The 16523-nt window shown below is 45.2% G+C and overlaps 1 protein-coding gene across 1 annotated transcript in view; it reads right to left on the minus strand.

Moving 5' to 3' along the window:
* Positions 1 to 9195: 9195 nt before the first annotated feature.
* Positions 9196 to 16523, minus strand: part of FBLN2 (fibulin 2) — a 92736-nt gene continuing 85408 nt past the window's right edge. The window contains exons 14-17 of the mRNA XM_077786039.1: positions 16063 to 16179; positions 14961 to 15089; positions 12677 to 12800; positions 9196 to 11273 (exon numbers count right to left, since the gene is read on the minus strand). Coding sequence (XP_077642165.1) covers positions 10916 to 11273; positions 12677 to 12800; positions 14961 to 15089; positions 16063 to 16179 — 728 coding nt within the window. The 3' untranslated portion in view covers positions 9196 to 10915. The remainder of the gene's footprint in view (positions 11274 to 12676; positions 12801 to 14960; positions 15090 to 16062; positions 16180 to 16523) is intronic.

Here is a 16523-nt window from a genome sequence, read left to right on the forward strand (position 1 = left end):
GATGTCTGAGAGAAATTGAAAGTCTCATTTAAATAAACCCTGTCATCTTAAATCATTCTTTGTCATTACAGTCCTCTAATGATGTCCAGTTACCTAAACCGAAGGTACTGGGTGACAACCGATGGGTTGACAACCCTCTGCACCAGCTGGATGGAAATCCCAGACCTTTGGAATGACAATTCACCTGGACCTCAAGATTCAGCCATTTTAAGGACATTACAAGCAAAAGGAAATGCTCCCTCTGACAGTTTTAAATGTTATCTCTGATAGTTTTTATGTTGGTTTGTTTACAATATTCAAGTTGTAAGTTGTGAATTTTACGTAACTAGCCTGCAGCATGCCACCCAGAAACATTGAACCTTTGATAGCTCCCGGACATGATAGTAAAAAATTGATGGTACGCACCAATAGAAAGAGAGAAAGATTAGGTTTGTCAGTTTAGTGAAGAATTTAATTCTCCTTGTACCATGTTTCTTGTCCTTTCCGCAAAGGGGCCCCACAGAACAATAACAAACATGGCTTTTATATTTAAAAAGAGAAAAGGGGGAGCTATGACAGCATACAGCTGCACTGTATGCACCATAAAAGGAGGAGGAGCTTGGCTATGGCGAGCCAAGCCCTGACAAGAACACAAGCAGGCAGCTGTTGGTCAGTGAGCCGGGTGGTGACCAGTCAGAGCCAATCGGGTTTGAATGTGGAGTGTTTTGAATAGGGCATATAAGAGCTGTATGAACCAATAAAGTCTTTGCTGCACGAACCACGGGTGCTATGCCGTGTCTCCGTCTCTCCCCAGTGCGACAGCCAACAAGGCACCTTTTGTACACTTTTATACACAAACCACTCTGCAGCTTTCTGCCAGGGTGAGGTGGCCTTACAGTGGGCAGAGGTACAATTTATATACCCAGAAATTCATTTACACACTGCTCAGGTGGTGCCTGAAGACCTCAGCATCCATGGAAAGGAGGAACGGGGATCAGTTTCCAGTTCTGGGCTGGCCTCTGTGCCAGCATGGCCACCACCCAAACACAGGGAACAGGTCCCAGACAAACACCTGCACTCCCAGGAGAGACACCAAACCTCCTGCCAGCCTTTGTCCCCTTGTCCATGTGCGCTCAAAGCCATGTGCCAGCCATGCTCACGCATGCAGCACCAGCATGATCCACCCACTCTGCTGGCTCCTTCCTTCAGCATTATGTCAGCCTGTTCTACACCACCAGAGCCAGCCTGTTCCCCCATCAGAGCCCTGCACGCAGAAACTCAAAAATAACCCTCCCTTCTGTTCCTGCCAGCCTCCAGCCAGGGTGAGTTCTGCTCGGCTCCATTTTTAAGCTGCTCTCATGCCACACTGCCATGACTTCACGTGAGTCCAGACTCATCTCACCAAGAGCCCAGAGCTGAGCTGCATCCCCTGGCCCACAGCACTTAAGGATAATGGGATGTGATTCCTGGCAGGGAGATCCTAAAATGGAGCTTTTCAACCCTTCCCAGGGAGGTCTCCGAGGCCAGGTCTGTCAGGGTGTCCCGCATGGGGCTCGTGTGCGTGGGGGGTGCTCAGCCCTGTTGTGGGTGTGCATTGCTCCTCTCTGTGTCTGGGAAACGTGGGCATGGCAGAGGGCGTGGAAATGCCTGAAGGTGCGCTGCTTCCCTGATGGGTACTAATTAAAAGTACATGATGATCTTTATTGGTGAAGAGTCCATAAAATTTTGCGCTGTTACAGCCAGTTTCAAACATTTAAACATTTATTATGCCTGCCAGAATTAGCAGGGCTGGGATCGCTGCAGCTCATTCAGTTGTTGCTTCTACCAACTGCATTTAAAAGAAAGTCTTAATTTTTCCACTGGTGACCCTCCCCTCCATTTTCCCCTTCCCCTGACTTTGTTTCCCTTTTTGTGTGGTTCCTACACTTATGGTGGTCCTCTCTGGCAAACTAATAATGATCAGGCGAACAATCCCAGGGAACAATTTTTGCACCCCCGCCATCCTTCCACACACTAAGGTCATCTAATCTGTTCCAAGGTCACCTAACCTGTTCCCAGGTGTTTCTGCTTTTCCCCTTTTTCAAGTAGAAATACTCCATTACTTTCATCTCTGTTATAAGTTTGTTGATGTCAGAAGTAAGATCAGATGTGATTTTTCTCTGTGCTTTCCCAGGATATCCATAGGGAAAATTGTTCATACATGCAAAAGCAGATCACACATACTAAACCCAACTGAAATTGAGCCAGGTCTTCAAAGCAAACTTCCTCCATACCCAAAGTAAAACACTGAGCTATCTTGAATCATTAAGACTATTTAATGCCACCTTCTCTTCCAATAAATACATATTAACAATTTCAGATATTTTTCCCCTTTTGTTCCAAGTCAAGGAGTTGTTTGTTGTTTCCAAGATCATCCTTCATTACAAGAATGCAGAACAGCAGCAATTTCCCCAGGAAGCTCATAAAAATCCTTATCCAATATATTCCAGGAAATTATTCTGAGGAATAAAAAGCAAATTACAGCATCCACCTCCCATATTTGTCAGAGTATTTACATGTATTATGGATCTTGAAATGATGAAATGCCACTGAGTAAGCAATGAGACTTCTACTGTGAAAAACCCAAAGATTAGTTTAAAATAAGTTATCTTTGACCTCAGCACCCAGTTACAAAGGGAATTTTACCAAAGACACCAATGTTTCTGTGAAAATGGTGTTCATGGGATGACACACAGCCTATCCAACACCTTCCCTCCTGTGGCACTGATTATGTCAGCCCCAGTTTTCCCTGGGAATTCCAGCCCTCCAAGCGATTGTGGTGAGCTCCTGGCCCTTTGCCACTCAGCCTGGGATATTCTTGGCAACACTGATAAGGCCACTTGTTCCAAATAAGGAAAAATCTAGAAACTGGTTTGTCTCCAAGCAAATCCACTAAAGCTCACTGGGTCGTACACAGGCAGGGGAAAAACACCCACAAAAAACCAAATGAAGCAAAAGTGAACTTCTGACTGTCTGTCTCGCCAGCACCAGCCAAATCTCATTAAAGAGCCACAATGATGAAGTACATTGACAGTAAGTGCAACAGACTTGATGAAAGACCTTAAAATGTTTATGCTAATCTGAAGTTTCAGTTTCATGTTCCACACAAGTTTTCCAAACAAGAACAGTGCCAGAAAGCATGGAAGAATGATCTTAACTTTTACCTTTCTAAAAAAATTCCAAACAAAATATCAAGCAAAAAACCCAAGCATCATACATCATATCTCCAGGTTTCCTTTTTTTTTTTTTTTTTTTTTTTTCCTTACCACCTGCATATTTTGCTGGACCGGTGGAAAAAAAAAAAGCTTTCCTCAGTTTGCTTGTGAGATAAACCTGTGTTGGAGCTATGAGCTCCTTCAGAGTCTGGAGAAACAATGTGGAGCAGCTGGTGCCTGATTTTCACCATGGAGGAACCACACCAGTAACTCCACAGTTACTCCACACCTACCAGGGAGGCACCCCTGTGCACAGACTGAGTAACTCAGCACTTTGAAAGAAAAGAAAAACCCCAAGAAAGCTCCAGTCCCAGTTCTACTCCAAATCTATTATTTAGTCTGACTGCTCCCACTCTATTTCCTCCACTTTGATCAACTAATGACCAAGAAAAGCAATTATCAGCATAAGGAAAATATATTCTTGGTATCTTTGAACTGCTGTGGCAAGTGTAAATGCATTCCTTTAGTGAGAACAGAGGAAATATTTTTTCAGTGGCTAAGATGAGAAATGAGGGGGAAACAAGTAGGAGGAGGTAGGGGAGAGACTATTATTTTATTAACTAATTAGAGCAGCATTGAAAGAAAACCAGCCGGCAAATCTCTGTATTATTGATTGTAAAGAGATGACTGCAATGTACAACAGAGACGATGAAACACTGGGATGTGCATTTGAAAATTGCTTGTCCTGCCTGTGCAGGGGAGTACAACAACCTACAAAATAATTGAGTTATTGTCATGGGGGGAGGGATAAATACGTCACTGACAGGTTTGGGGAAATGGTGTGTGCAGGTAACAACTGGTCTTGTAGCCTATTCTTCAAAGTCTGCTATGAGAGAGAAGAAATCCCTCTGCCATTTCTCTATTTTTTGTGTATTTCCATGAACACCTCCATGGCCACTGTTCCAGTCAGCTATAGCACCACCAAACACACCAGAATAAACCCAGGCAGGTCTGCAGTAACAATGGGCCCAAAACTGACTGAACCACTTCAGCACCAGCTGTGGGCTGGGCCAGACACCACCAGAGCAGTGCCCCCACCCTGCCCCACACAGTTCCCTGGGAGGGAGATGATGCTGAAGGACATCAACTGAAAATCCCAATATCCTCTCAAAAACGAACACATGGGAGCAAATATTTAACATTAAGCTCTACATTTCTACAAAAACATTCAAAGAAAGAACAAAACATAATGCCTTAAAAAAATAAAAACAAAGAGTGGAATTTGGGGAAATATAAATCATCATTTTTAGTGATTTCCCAGGGCACTCATTCAACAACACACCCTGAGGTCACGAAGATACAGAGCAGCTGCCTTCCAAACCTGCAACACTGCAGTTTAAAGCCATGGTGTAGTTTAGAATAATATTATTTCTCAGGATCTGGCCTGGCAGCTCAGAGGCTCAGCAGGGCAGTGAGCTTGTCATGCTGGTGCAGGCTCTCAGGCATCAAGAAAAAAGGGTGGATGTCTCTCTTTCTGACCTGTGTGCTTTTAAAGGGGAGAGAAGTGATGAAACAAAGATCTCCTGGCAGTGGGGTAGAAGCAAGAGAACACACAGGAGACAGCTGCAGAAAGGACAGGCTGCAAGTGGAATTGCTGAGAGAAAGAGATGGAGATTGTTGGGGGTGAAAGGAACCAAAGTTACCAAATAAACTGTGAATTCCTGGATTTCCAAGGATGGGGAGGCTGGGAAGTGAGGCTGGTGAGAGCTTTCAGAGTCCTGAGAAAGTCACACTTCATGTGAAAGAGAACTGTACGCCACTTGCCAAGGGACTTGGACTACCCAGGTGAGGTGCAGATGATCTGCGCAACACCCCCGTGGCAGAGCTGTGAACAGCCACAGCCTCCCTCTCCACCTAAATCAGTAAAAACACAAGGAAAACCTCAGAAAGTCTAACCAATAACACCCAAACTGCTCCAACACCCCCTCCATGCAGGGGTCAAGGCTGACTGAAGGCTAGGGAGCTTCACATTGCACTCTGGCAACTCTAACTCTGCTTGTTGGCTTTGGTGTCCTTCCACACTGGAGGTCTGGCCTTCACCCTCTTCTGAGCACTTCATTTACTAGTGCAAACATATGTTTTTGAAAGAAAATCCAGGTACTTACATGGAGTAATCACATTTTTAAATGGCCTTCATCATTATTTATGTCAGCATCTTCCAGATGTGATTCAGGCAACGATAGCAGCACATGTCATTTGTGTGTCTGTTCCTGTCCCCAGGGGAAAATTAAGTTATGATTAAAGCTGTGCCTTCACCCAGCCCATCCACTTCAATGGAGCTCTGCATCAACAGCTGTTGGGAACCTGGGGAAAACTCTTTCTCGAGAATATTAAGTCTTTACCTCTGCAAGCATTATTTTCAAGGTGATTGAGTTTGGGGTTTTTGTTGTTTGTCTGTAGAGCTACCGGGGTTAGCAGGAGGTGTTGGTAGCACCCAGCACAACCCAGCACAGCTGCAGGTTTGTGGCACCTGAGAACAAACTCAGCCTCAGCCCTCAGCCACCAGCACCATCTCTGGTGTCTGCTGTGGGAAATCCTTGGGAGAAGGGAACCAACACCAGTGGGAAGTTTTCAGCCTCCATGTTCCATGGTTTACTCAGACTCCAGCATTGGCAGTGTTCCACCTCAAGTGTCCTTCATCAAAGATTATCAGCTTTTTTCCCATATTGAAAGTATTCCACATACATTTTCCTCCTGGCTATGAGTTCTGGGGAGGATCTCTCCCCTTCTATGGTGCATCTGGCTGCAACCAGTAACTGCAATCAGAGTGAGCCAAATTCCCGCCCTGGAGCAGAGCCGGTGGAGTCTGTGCTGCCATCAGGGGCCCTCCTTGACAGAGAGAAAGGCATCTCCTCCCTCCCATTCCCCCAGGGGATTCATGTCTCCTTTTTGGATGCATTTTCCTTACATTGGATCAACTGGTGTTGCTAATATTGTGAAAGGAGTTTCACAACCCCTTTCTAGTTTCTAGTGGCACAGAGGAGAGTTTAGTGCTCTGCACAATGGACTATTATTCCTGAATAAAATTATATTTTACATCTTCCCCCTCTACCCTTCCCCAGAAAGGACAGCATTCCACACTTGTTATATTGGGAAAAACTCTGACTCCTTCAGATGGCCCTTTCTATAATCAGAGTTTCTCTTCAGAAACTCTGTATTTCCTCAGGAGGTTGAATGCTTGAATTACAGACTATTAGCAATGAACCAAATCTCATGAACCCTGCACAGAACTAATTTAATTTCCTTTCTCACTAACCTGACCCTGGGTCATGTGTAGGCACAAGGCATCTCACGCGAGACCAGTTCTTCACACAGAGTGAGCCCGGGGTTTGTATGGCATGGGGCAGTGAGATCAGAGTCCCTTCTGCTGCAGCCTAGCCTGGCATCACCAGCTCAGCCTCCATCCCATCACCATTGCACCATCCCATGTTCCAAACATCCTGCTGTGCATTTATGCACTGAACACAATCCTTGGCTGCCACACAAGAACTCACTGATGTACAAAGGCTCTTGTCCCACCCCTGCGTGCAGGGCAGACATCACAATGGCATCCTCTTCCTCTCCAGCCCCTGCTAAAAAGGGAAAATTCACTGCAGATGTTGTCATTTTTAACTCCAAACTAACAGGAGCCTCAGCTTATGGGAAGAGAATGTGCAAGAGAAAGAACTGTGCTTTAGAAGACAAAAGGTTCGAGTTTGTGACTCCAGCTTCACATCATTGAAACCAGATATAATTAAATCCTGCTTTTCAGTAGCCACTTCAAAATGAACGTCTCTGTAATGCAGAGAACACTGGATGTGTGAAGACACTTTTTATTTTACCTCAAAATCTATTTTTACTCCACAATCCTAATTCTCCACAGCTAGAACTTTCTCTTCCCCCTGGCATGGGTGGGAACAATGGGAAGACAAAAGCAAAAAAAGGCAAAGTAATGGGAAACCATCTCCCTAGGTCTGAGGCAGGTCTGCAGAAAGACACAGAGGAACACAGAAGGACAATGTGTGTGCGCCACCATGGCCAGGGTCTGCCAAACGTGTTTGTGTGCCAGGGGCTGCACAAGGGAACAGGGGTGGAGAGGGCTCAGCCCTGCCCTCACTCTACAAGATGCCTTCAGCTGACAGGGGCACTGGGACCTTTGCACAAGAAGCTCTCATGCACTGAAGTTGAAGAGATAGTGCAGAATGGCCCTTATTACAGCTTTTTACTATAAAATGTCTGGAATTTATTTCTGTCCTGAATCGGATATAATTGATATAAATAACTGAATAACTGGTACAGAGAAATAACAGAGAATGAAAGTCTGTTTGGGTTATTTTGGAAGAAATGTAAAAATTTGGGCCCTTTAAGAGCTCTCTCCCCAGCTCTGGTTCCCCAGTGTGAGGAGAAGGAGCGAGGCCCAGGCTGAGCCATCCAATGCCTTTCCCTGCACCAGGCTCACACAGGAATGCTGGCACAGGCTGGCCAGCACCTGCAGTGACCCAGACATGTATTTGCACACAAAGAGATTGTAAACCACTTCCTCCCTGCTCCAGAAAGAGAACAATTTAAAATACGAGGTAAAAACATCCCTCTCACCAGTGTCCTGCTATTCCAACTCTGTTATGTACATACATATGTACATACAACTCTGTTATATACATTCCAGTCCAAATAAACCTGATGCTTCTTTCTGGAATAGACCCACTCGAATTTCCAGCAAACACACAGAGGAACATTGCTTGTTCTTTACAACCACTCATTTGATCTTGAGCAGAGTGCAGAGAGGTCAGATTTTATTGAGGCAGGAGCAAGTAAAGCTGAGCTGAGCAGAGCAGGCCTTGCTCAGGCAGGTCACAGCAAGGTCATTTCCATCCTGGGGAACACACCAATAATCTGAGTTTCACACATACAGAACAGATGCCCCAAGCCAGCTATAATTCTTTATGAGGTTTGCAGCTGTTGTCTTCCTCGTGAGTTATCAGCTTGCACAGCTCTTGTATAACTGTTCCTAATTCATATCACCCAGGCAAGGGTGGGGGGCCACAAAGGAGCAAAGGGAATAAATGAAACCTACTCAAAAGAAAAGAAATACAGCCCAGGCCTGAACTCTTTCCACTGAGGCCTCCTGTGCACATAGAGACACACGCAGGTTACCCAGCCAAATACAGTGGAAGGAGCATTCATGGAGAGGGAGACTGGGCCTTTGGGAGCTGGACCACTTGAAGGAGACCAAAATTTCAGTTCAAGGCCACTTGAGACCACGTGGAAGCACATCCCCCCTGTGGGCCAGGCTGGGGCTGCCCAGTTCAGGCACAGGCGCTGCCCCATGGCAGAGCTACGGGTACAGTGCTGACAGCTCCTGCTCCCCCATGAACTGACTGCACGAACTCTTTGGCCAGTAAAACTCTTCTCTGGTTAATCTGGAAACAGAAGAATATGAAATTACCTCCTGAAATCCTTCCCCTTGCTTTGACCAGTTGCACCAAGCAACCTTTTCCAACCTTTCCCAACTACAGATGAATACACCTTTCTTCCTAGCAGAGCATTTTTCTTCTAATAGTATGCAAAGCCTTCCCTAAAACTTTCTTCATCAATTACCTGTCTAGAAAATGAAGAGTTGGTGCTAAGAACTGCCAGATCCTCAATATGATTGACTGTGGCTGGTTTTAGTCAGCAAAAGGTCTCCTGGTAACAAATGACTTGTTCATTTGTTCTCTGACAAGAAGCACAGACAAGGCCTGCGTATCATTTGTGCTCAATCAAATCCTAATGCTGATGGAAAACTCCAGGTTTTGGTGACTCCTGATGTGCCCCCGTGGGGCCTGGAGAAATGTGTCACCCCTGAATGTGGGCAGGATGGATCTGGAAGGCCTGGAGTTGTAAGACAGGAATTAACTGGAATGACAAATTGCACAAGCATGTGTTTCTCAGCTGGCACTTCCCTTACATGCTTGCAGAACTGTTAACTATGGAAAACAAAAGATGGATGAAAGATCTTTTATTAAATGGTTTTTCTAGGAAAAAACCAAAGAGAGGTTTGACGTATGCAAGCTCACAGATAGTCCTTGTTTTACAGCTGGGGAACATAAATAATTTTTCCCCACTAATGGGATTTTATGATCTCAGATACAGAAATATTTGCCCTTTATTTTAAGGACATCAAAATTAAAGGAGTGACTTGAAGTAGCAGACACTGGCCTGGGGATATAGTGAATACCTCTCACCATATAGGTGATACTTACAAGATTTTTAAATGCGATTTTTACAACATAACATTGTTGAATACAGCAAAAAAAAGCATGTTAGATTTAATTTCTCCATTTCTTCTTGTGCACACATCGACCAAAATAAGATCGACTGTAGAAAAGAACAGGTTATTGTTTTCTCAAGAAAGGTTGGATCCTTGAGGTCCCATCCAACCTGGGATTCTAGGATTATTACACTGCAGAGAAATAAACACCCATGTCTTGTAGCTATGTTTTTCCTTTAAAACATGTTGCAGAATAATTACAGATGAAACAAAGGAAGCTCCAAAAATTGTAACACTGGAGCTTTTGGGGAAGAAAAAAAAAAAGAAAACAGCCAAAAAGAAGTTCTGATATTAATTTCTAAATTCTAATAAATACTTCGATTATGTTATGCTTTGCCAGGTCTGGCCTCCAACTTTGGACTTCATTTAGTTCCCCGAAGAACCAGAGGAAATCCAGATCAAAACTTTGGTTGTGCTCTTTTCGGAATAGCAAAATACAACCCACCAATTTCAGTGGCATTTTTCTGTGCATGATTTGGCAACACCTCAGGAGGCATTTTCCTGAAGCAGAAAAACAACTCCCTTTTTTGTCTACTTAAAACTAGAAGTTATTGCTCAGGGACATGCCCAAGCTTTAAAACAAGAAGCAATAATTATTATTTCATTATTTCCATTTGGACATTCCTGTAAGAATTACAAAACTTCAAATCTGCACTTACACATTATAGACTGAGGAACAAAGGAACACCAACACCTTTAAAAACAACTACTAAAAATGGCAATGTGAGCTTTTACCTTAAAAGTGTAACATTCTGATAAGGCCTTGGTCTTGCAAATGTTCAGCACATGAGCACTCCTACTAAAGCAAGACTCATCCATTGGCTTTTTCACTGGTGGAGTTTCCTTTTATTTATATATATTTTAAGGCAACATATTACGAGAGTTGGAAGGAGGAAAATAACCTGGGAGCAGGAGGTGGGGTCCCCATCAGTGTCCACAGATGGCCCTGAACTCAGCACCTCAGCAGAGACACCCCAGTGAGGCCTCTGGCCTGGCCAAACCAGAACTTTGGGTCAGAAGGAGAAATCATTCCATGTTTTTTTCCCAGTACTCCCACATGAACACCTTCCCTCTCTAGTGCAATACCCTGCAGAAGTGACTACACCTAAAAATAATTGCTAAGAAAAGGTTCCAGCATTTATCACAAGGCCTGTACTGCCTTTCTAACTCTTCCTTTGTTTGCTGGCAGACGATGATGTACAGAATTGCATAAGGAAACAGAACATAAAAAGATAGAAATTAACTTAATTTACACAACCAATAAAAAAGTTTAAAGCAACAAAAGAAAAAGAATATAAAGGCTAGATACATGAAATGCCAGTTCAACGGTATTAAGCTTTGGTAGAACAGTTAAAGAGCATAGCACCAATAAAATCCAATGTCAGCACAGGTTTCAGTAGGCATGAGCTGTGATGAAAATGTAGATTTTGGCAAGAAAAGTGGTGTAGGTTCCCTGACGCCAGAGTTTCATTTCCACATCCAACAGGAAGTCTTTGGGCTCCTTGACCTGACGCTGCAGGTAGACAATGCCCGTGTAGGAGTTGAGCCTGCGGGTGCTGAAGAAGCCCTCCTCGTTGCCCTTGGTGATGGTGAGGACGATGTTGTCCCCGGCGTAGGCGGGCGAGGGCCCGATGCGGAAGATGTGGGCTGGCACCACGATGTTGGTCTGGAAGTTGAGCTGGTAGTAGGTGATGCGCACCGGCGTGTTCTGGCACTCCAGGTAGTTGAAGCAGCTGATGCGCTCACACCTCCTGGGGAAAGAGGAAAGAGGCACCTTCAGTGGCCAGGGAACAGCAGGGAGAAACATAAAAACCTCGGGGCATTGCAAAGGATTGGAGTGACACCTTAGGATTTCAGCTTTTGTTTTTTCATGTATTTGTAATCCTGCAATTCCTTAGTGTATAACTCTAAACTCCATACAGGGTCAACTACAGCTTTCCCACTTTGATCAGACACAACAATTCTTCTCCAGGCCTGGGAATCAAGAATACCTCAGTGTCTTGGGCCCTGAGAGATGGAAACAAAAGTGAATTTTGGCGGGGAGCAAACTTGGGGTAAATGACTTCACTACCTGAAGCTGCAACTGGAAGATTAACCCCCAGTATGCAAATGGACCAAACTTATAAAAGTATAAAAGCCCATGACCCGTAGTCCATTTTGCATGTAGGCCCTGGGGGGCTTTTTCTGCCTTAAATGTACCTGAAGGCCCTTCAATAAATATAACAGCTTTTTATTCTCTTAATTTTGTCTGGCCTCTGTTTTGAGGTAGTCCCATCAGGACAACAGCAGTCCCAAACCTCAGTGTGTGATCAGCAGCTGCTTGTTCTGCCCTGACAGGGCCCACAAACACATCTGGGTGTGTAACTGAGAGAGCAGCACAGCTGGAGGCACAGATCACAGCCCGAGGAGAGCGTGGGGAAGCCCCACAGAACAGCCAGAGCCAGGCTGAAAGGCACAGAGCCAGGAAGGGGCTCATCACCGGCAGGGCTGGGTCACTGCTCCAAGAAAATAACAATGAGACCCCTTGAAAAGGTACCTAAAACACAGGAGTGGGAAAAAAACTCCTCAACTGGCAAAGCTGCTCAGTTCTGTAAGGCAGGAAAAGTATGTTTTAAGACATAAGCAACTAAATATGGGTTCCTAAAGCACTGGAAGCCACCAAGGCAGGAAATGGGCAGGGAGATTTTGGGGCTCCTGAGCCCCAGATGCTGAGGAGCTGGGGATGTGCCATTCTCAGAATCCTGTGGCCTGGCAAACTCTCCTTTAACTCCCTCTGAGGAACTGCAATCTGAGTATTAAACAGGGAGCCCCAAACCCACTGTCAAAGTGGAGCACTGAGCAGCCTGGCTGCTTCTGCTCTGATACAAACAGCACAGAAGATCGTACTTTAAAAGTTAATTATAAACAGAGGCATTTTAGAGCTGCAAGGAGAGCTGCAGGCTCTGATCTCTGCTGTTCCAGCAGCAGCTGGAGGGCAAACAGATGCTCTAAGGCTTGAGAGAACGAAGGATAACCAGACAGAAACTCTGCACAGGGAAGGTCTATGAGCTCCAGGTAACAAAGCAGCTTCTCAGATCTGTGAAACCCACACTCACCCAGAAACCAAGCACCCCACAGCACCACAGGCACTGGGCTGCCCCAAGGCCGTACTCACATGTCAGACACCTTCCTGTAGTTGGAAGGGCACTCGAAGGACAGGCAGCGGAAGCTGCCCTGGATGTTGTAGCAAGTCTCTGCAGCTGAACAGTTGTGGGTTCCTATTGCACACTCATCAATATCTAAGAAATACAAGAAAGAGATGTTCAAAGTAAGAATTACTTCCTAGTATTTTTCGGGTATGAACAAACACTACCAGGATATAATTAAGCCATGCTAAAAGCCTACAGGACCCTCTCACTGACTTTTTGAGACTGGAGAAAGCTGGGCTGTGCCAGTAGAATGCATCTGTGCATGAAAGTAGTTCTGGATTAAAGCAGAACAACTAAATTAAATCTGGACTTAAAGCAACCAAATGTGAAGTGGTCACTGCTGTCTACAGGATCCAGGAGATGCGGCACATGGGAACTGAGAACAACCCTTCAAGGCACAGAGTTTAGAAAACCTGAACACAAGTATCTCCCCATAATAAGACATCATTACAGAAGAAAATAAAGAGCACTTAAAGCTCAAAGGCACTTTATGGCCCAGAGAACAACGTGGTTACCTAAATAACACATACCCATAAGCCCAAGCCATGGGCCTGACAATGCTGAAAACCAGATGCAGTGAGAAGGATCCAGCCTGAGCAGGAAGCATTGGCAGAGCCCTCGCAGTAACATTGTGTACTCCCAAACGTCTAGACAATGCACAGAGGCTTTAAAATGAAATAAATTCTAACAGACAAGGCATGTGGACTGTGTAGGGCCCTGCAGCTCTGCCAATTGTCACAGAGCAGAGACTTAGAGGGAAATCATAGCCTTCCACTCCCTCCATTCCCCTGGGATGAGAACTGATCTCACACACTGAACCGGCTGGTTTAAAAGTCTTGCAAAGAGAAGTATACAATAGGAAATAGGAGAGAATCAAAGTCAAGTAAATCCCTTGCTGGCTCTCAGCAGTGCCCGTAGGTGAAAACAAAATTTCTTCCATATTGCAATCATTGTCATGAAAGTGCTCCCTGCACCCCTTTGGCTGCACTGCAAAATACCACAGCCAGTTTCTGCAGAAAAGATCCGTATGCTGAGCCACTACTCCATGAGATACAACTCATCTTTTGAAACAGGGTACGAGGAACATTCCACCACTAACTCCTCACAACTGGTCAGATGATGACCAACTGGAGCCAGATCTTTAGCTGAGGGAAACCAACATACTCTCCCTGCACAGAGAGCCAACACCAACCCAGCCTTCCTTTGACCACATTTTCAGAAACACCTTGGTATCTGCCCAGACTTGTACCTACAGACCTGCAGAGCTCCAAAAAAGGGGATGTATCCAGTGGAGCTGCAGTTTTCTAAAGGTGAACTTTAGGAATTTAAGTGCATGTGGATATTACTACAATCATACTTAAAAACATATTTGAAAATATTTTAAAATGTTTCTAAAGGATTTTAGTTGTCATTTCATCTGCTTCACTGTTCCACAGTCATATGGTTAAGTATGCTCACATTTCTCAGGATTTACATGGAGAAAATTCACTGCCATTAGCACTCAGAATTCAAGCAGAGGAGATACATAACCAAATCCTTCATTACATGAAGGGTTCCTGAAAGATCCAGGGCAGGAAATGCCTGGCAGTTGGTGTAAGGCAGGAATGTGCAGAGGACTAAAGGTAATCAGATCCTCCATCAGGTTACACAGGCAGTGCATCCTTTGGAAGGTGGGGTTCAGCTCAGAACCACACAGCTGCATACCAGATAAAAACCACCAGACTCCCAGAAGACATCTCCACAATTCTGAGGAAAAGGGGTGTGTGACAGGAGGGTATTTGTCATTTCACTAATATTTATTAATGCCAGCACAATTAAGCTTAGGTGACACTGCTGGATGGCCAAGTCCCAATTACAGCGCCAGCATTTAATCTCCCAGTTTTCTGGGGGAGAAAACTGTAACTCATAAAGAAGCTGCGATTTCTACATCTGGCACCTCTAAAATCCCGAACCATCGAGTGCTGCCAAGGTGCACACACAGCTCACATGAGTCAGCAAGTGCCTCAGTTTGAAGGATAAAGTGGGCTCCTTGAGAATTCATTGAAGCAACTAGCTCACACTGACAGCTGAGTTGCCACAGCACTTTCTTCTAGCACAGGAAAACTGACTTTGCAGATACCAATATTGGCAACTTTGTTGAAGACTGACTTCTGAACAGTGACTGATACAAAACATGGAGACTTGACTGAGCAACTGTAATGGCTGAGCTCTTTCAAGGCTGTGGATGAGGCAATCCTGAGCTGCTGTTACCTCTGCAGGTCCTGCCATTGGCTGCCATGGTGTAGCCCTGCTCAGGACAGGCGCACTGGTAGCTGCCAGGGACGTTGACGCAGCGGAAGGTGCAGAGGATGCCGGCGCTCTGCGTGCACTCGTCAATATCTGGGCAAAGAGCACAGTCACACCCCCAGCAAACAAAACAAACAAAATAAAACAAACTAAAACAAAACACAGATCTGCAAAGGCAGGCTGCAGGACACCAGGAAACTCTCAACTGACACATTTCTTTACAATATATTGCTAAACGTGAGCACAACCACGGTCTGGCATTGCTCTGGTGCTTTCTGAAATGCTGAACACCAGCCTGCTCCCAGAAATACTGACTGCAAGTAGCACACACTCATGGGAAGGAATAATGAGGGTGGGGCACATCTGAGTTTGAAGCACTCTTTCTCTGGTGCCTCTGTAATTGAGAGAATCACAGAATTACAGACTGGTTTAGGCTGGAAGGGAGCTTAAAGCTCATTCCACCCCGTGCCATGGGCAGGGACAGCTTCTACAAGACCAGGCTGAACCTGGCTTTGAACAGTCCAGGGATGGGAAATTTCTCTGGGCAACCTGTGCCAGGGCCTCACTACCCTTTCAGCAATTAATTTTTCTAGGATTTCTTGCCAGGCTTCCCTGCGCTAGGAAGGGTGCTGGCTTCTTCACCATTCCTTAAATATAGACTCTCCAGTGGTCAGTGCTGGTAACTTCAGCTAAAGTTTCTTCATTCTGATCACTCTCCTCCTCATTCACCATGAGCAGCAATCAGAGCAAATCTTCACTCAGCAGTGCAAGTGTTCATTGATGCAATACAGGAACATCTTCCCACCTGATTTCTTCAGTCATGACCTCTGGCGCCATGAAGCCATTAAAACAACCTCCCTGGCTGTGCAGTCCCACAGGTGTGCTCCACCCACTGAACTGCACTGTGCAGGAGCAGAGTGACCTTTTGCAGCCTCTGTGGCAGCTGTAGCACACAACCATCCTCAGGTATCACCTGCAGCATCAGGGGCTGCAGAGGGTCAGAGAGCTCTTCCTGCTCCAGAGAATAAACACACACCCCTGAACTGGTGAGGCAGCCTGACCTTACCTTTACAGGAATGTCCATCTTCTGCCAGCTGGAAGCCTTGCCTGCAGTAGCACTGGTAGGAACCATAGACATTGGCACACTCCTGGCTGCAGGGACTGTTATCACATTCATTCACATCTGCATCCAAAAACAAACCCACAGAGATGGCTACAGTGCTTCAAAACAGTGTCTTCCACTGTTTCCGGGCCCCAAAAAACGTTACCTTCCAGTCACAGTGACTAAGGAAGGACTAATTTGTCCCTATTTTTTCTGCTATGTGGGCAGAATGCCAAGGAGCCAGAGCATGTCTGTTGCACCTCAATTTCATTTCTCCATATGCCAATGGAAGTACACACATGGAGACATTTGTTTCAGACTTCATAGGTTTCAGTTCACTAAAATAAAAACATCATGAAGACCTGAAAAATTTTCCATTCAATTCAAACTAGTTTTTATAAGTTTTGTCACTACCAAGTTTCATC

This window comes from Lonchura striata, chromosome 12 (genome assembly GCF_046129695.1).
Source record: "Lonchura striata isolate bLonStr1 chromosome 12, bLonStr1.mat, whole genome shotgun sequence".
In the NCBI taxonomy this organism is placed as follows: Eukaryota; Metazoa; Chordata; class Aves; order Passeriformes; family Estrildidae; genus Lonchura; species Lonchura striata.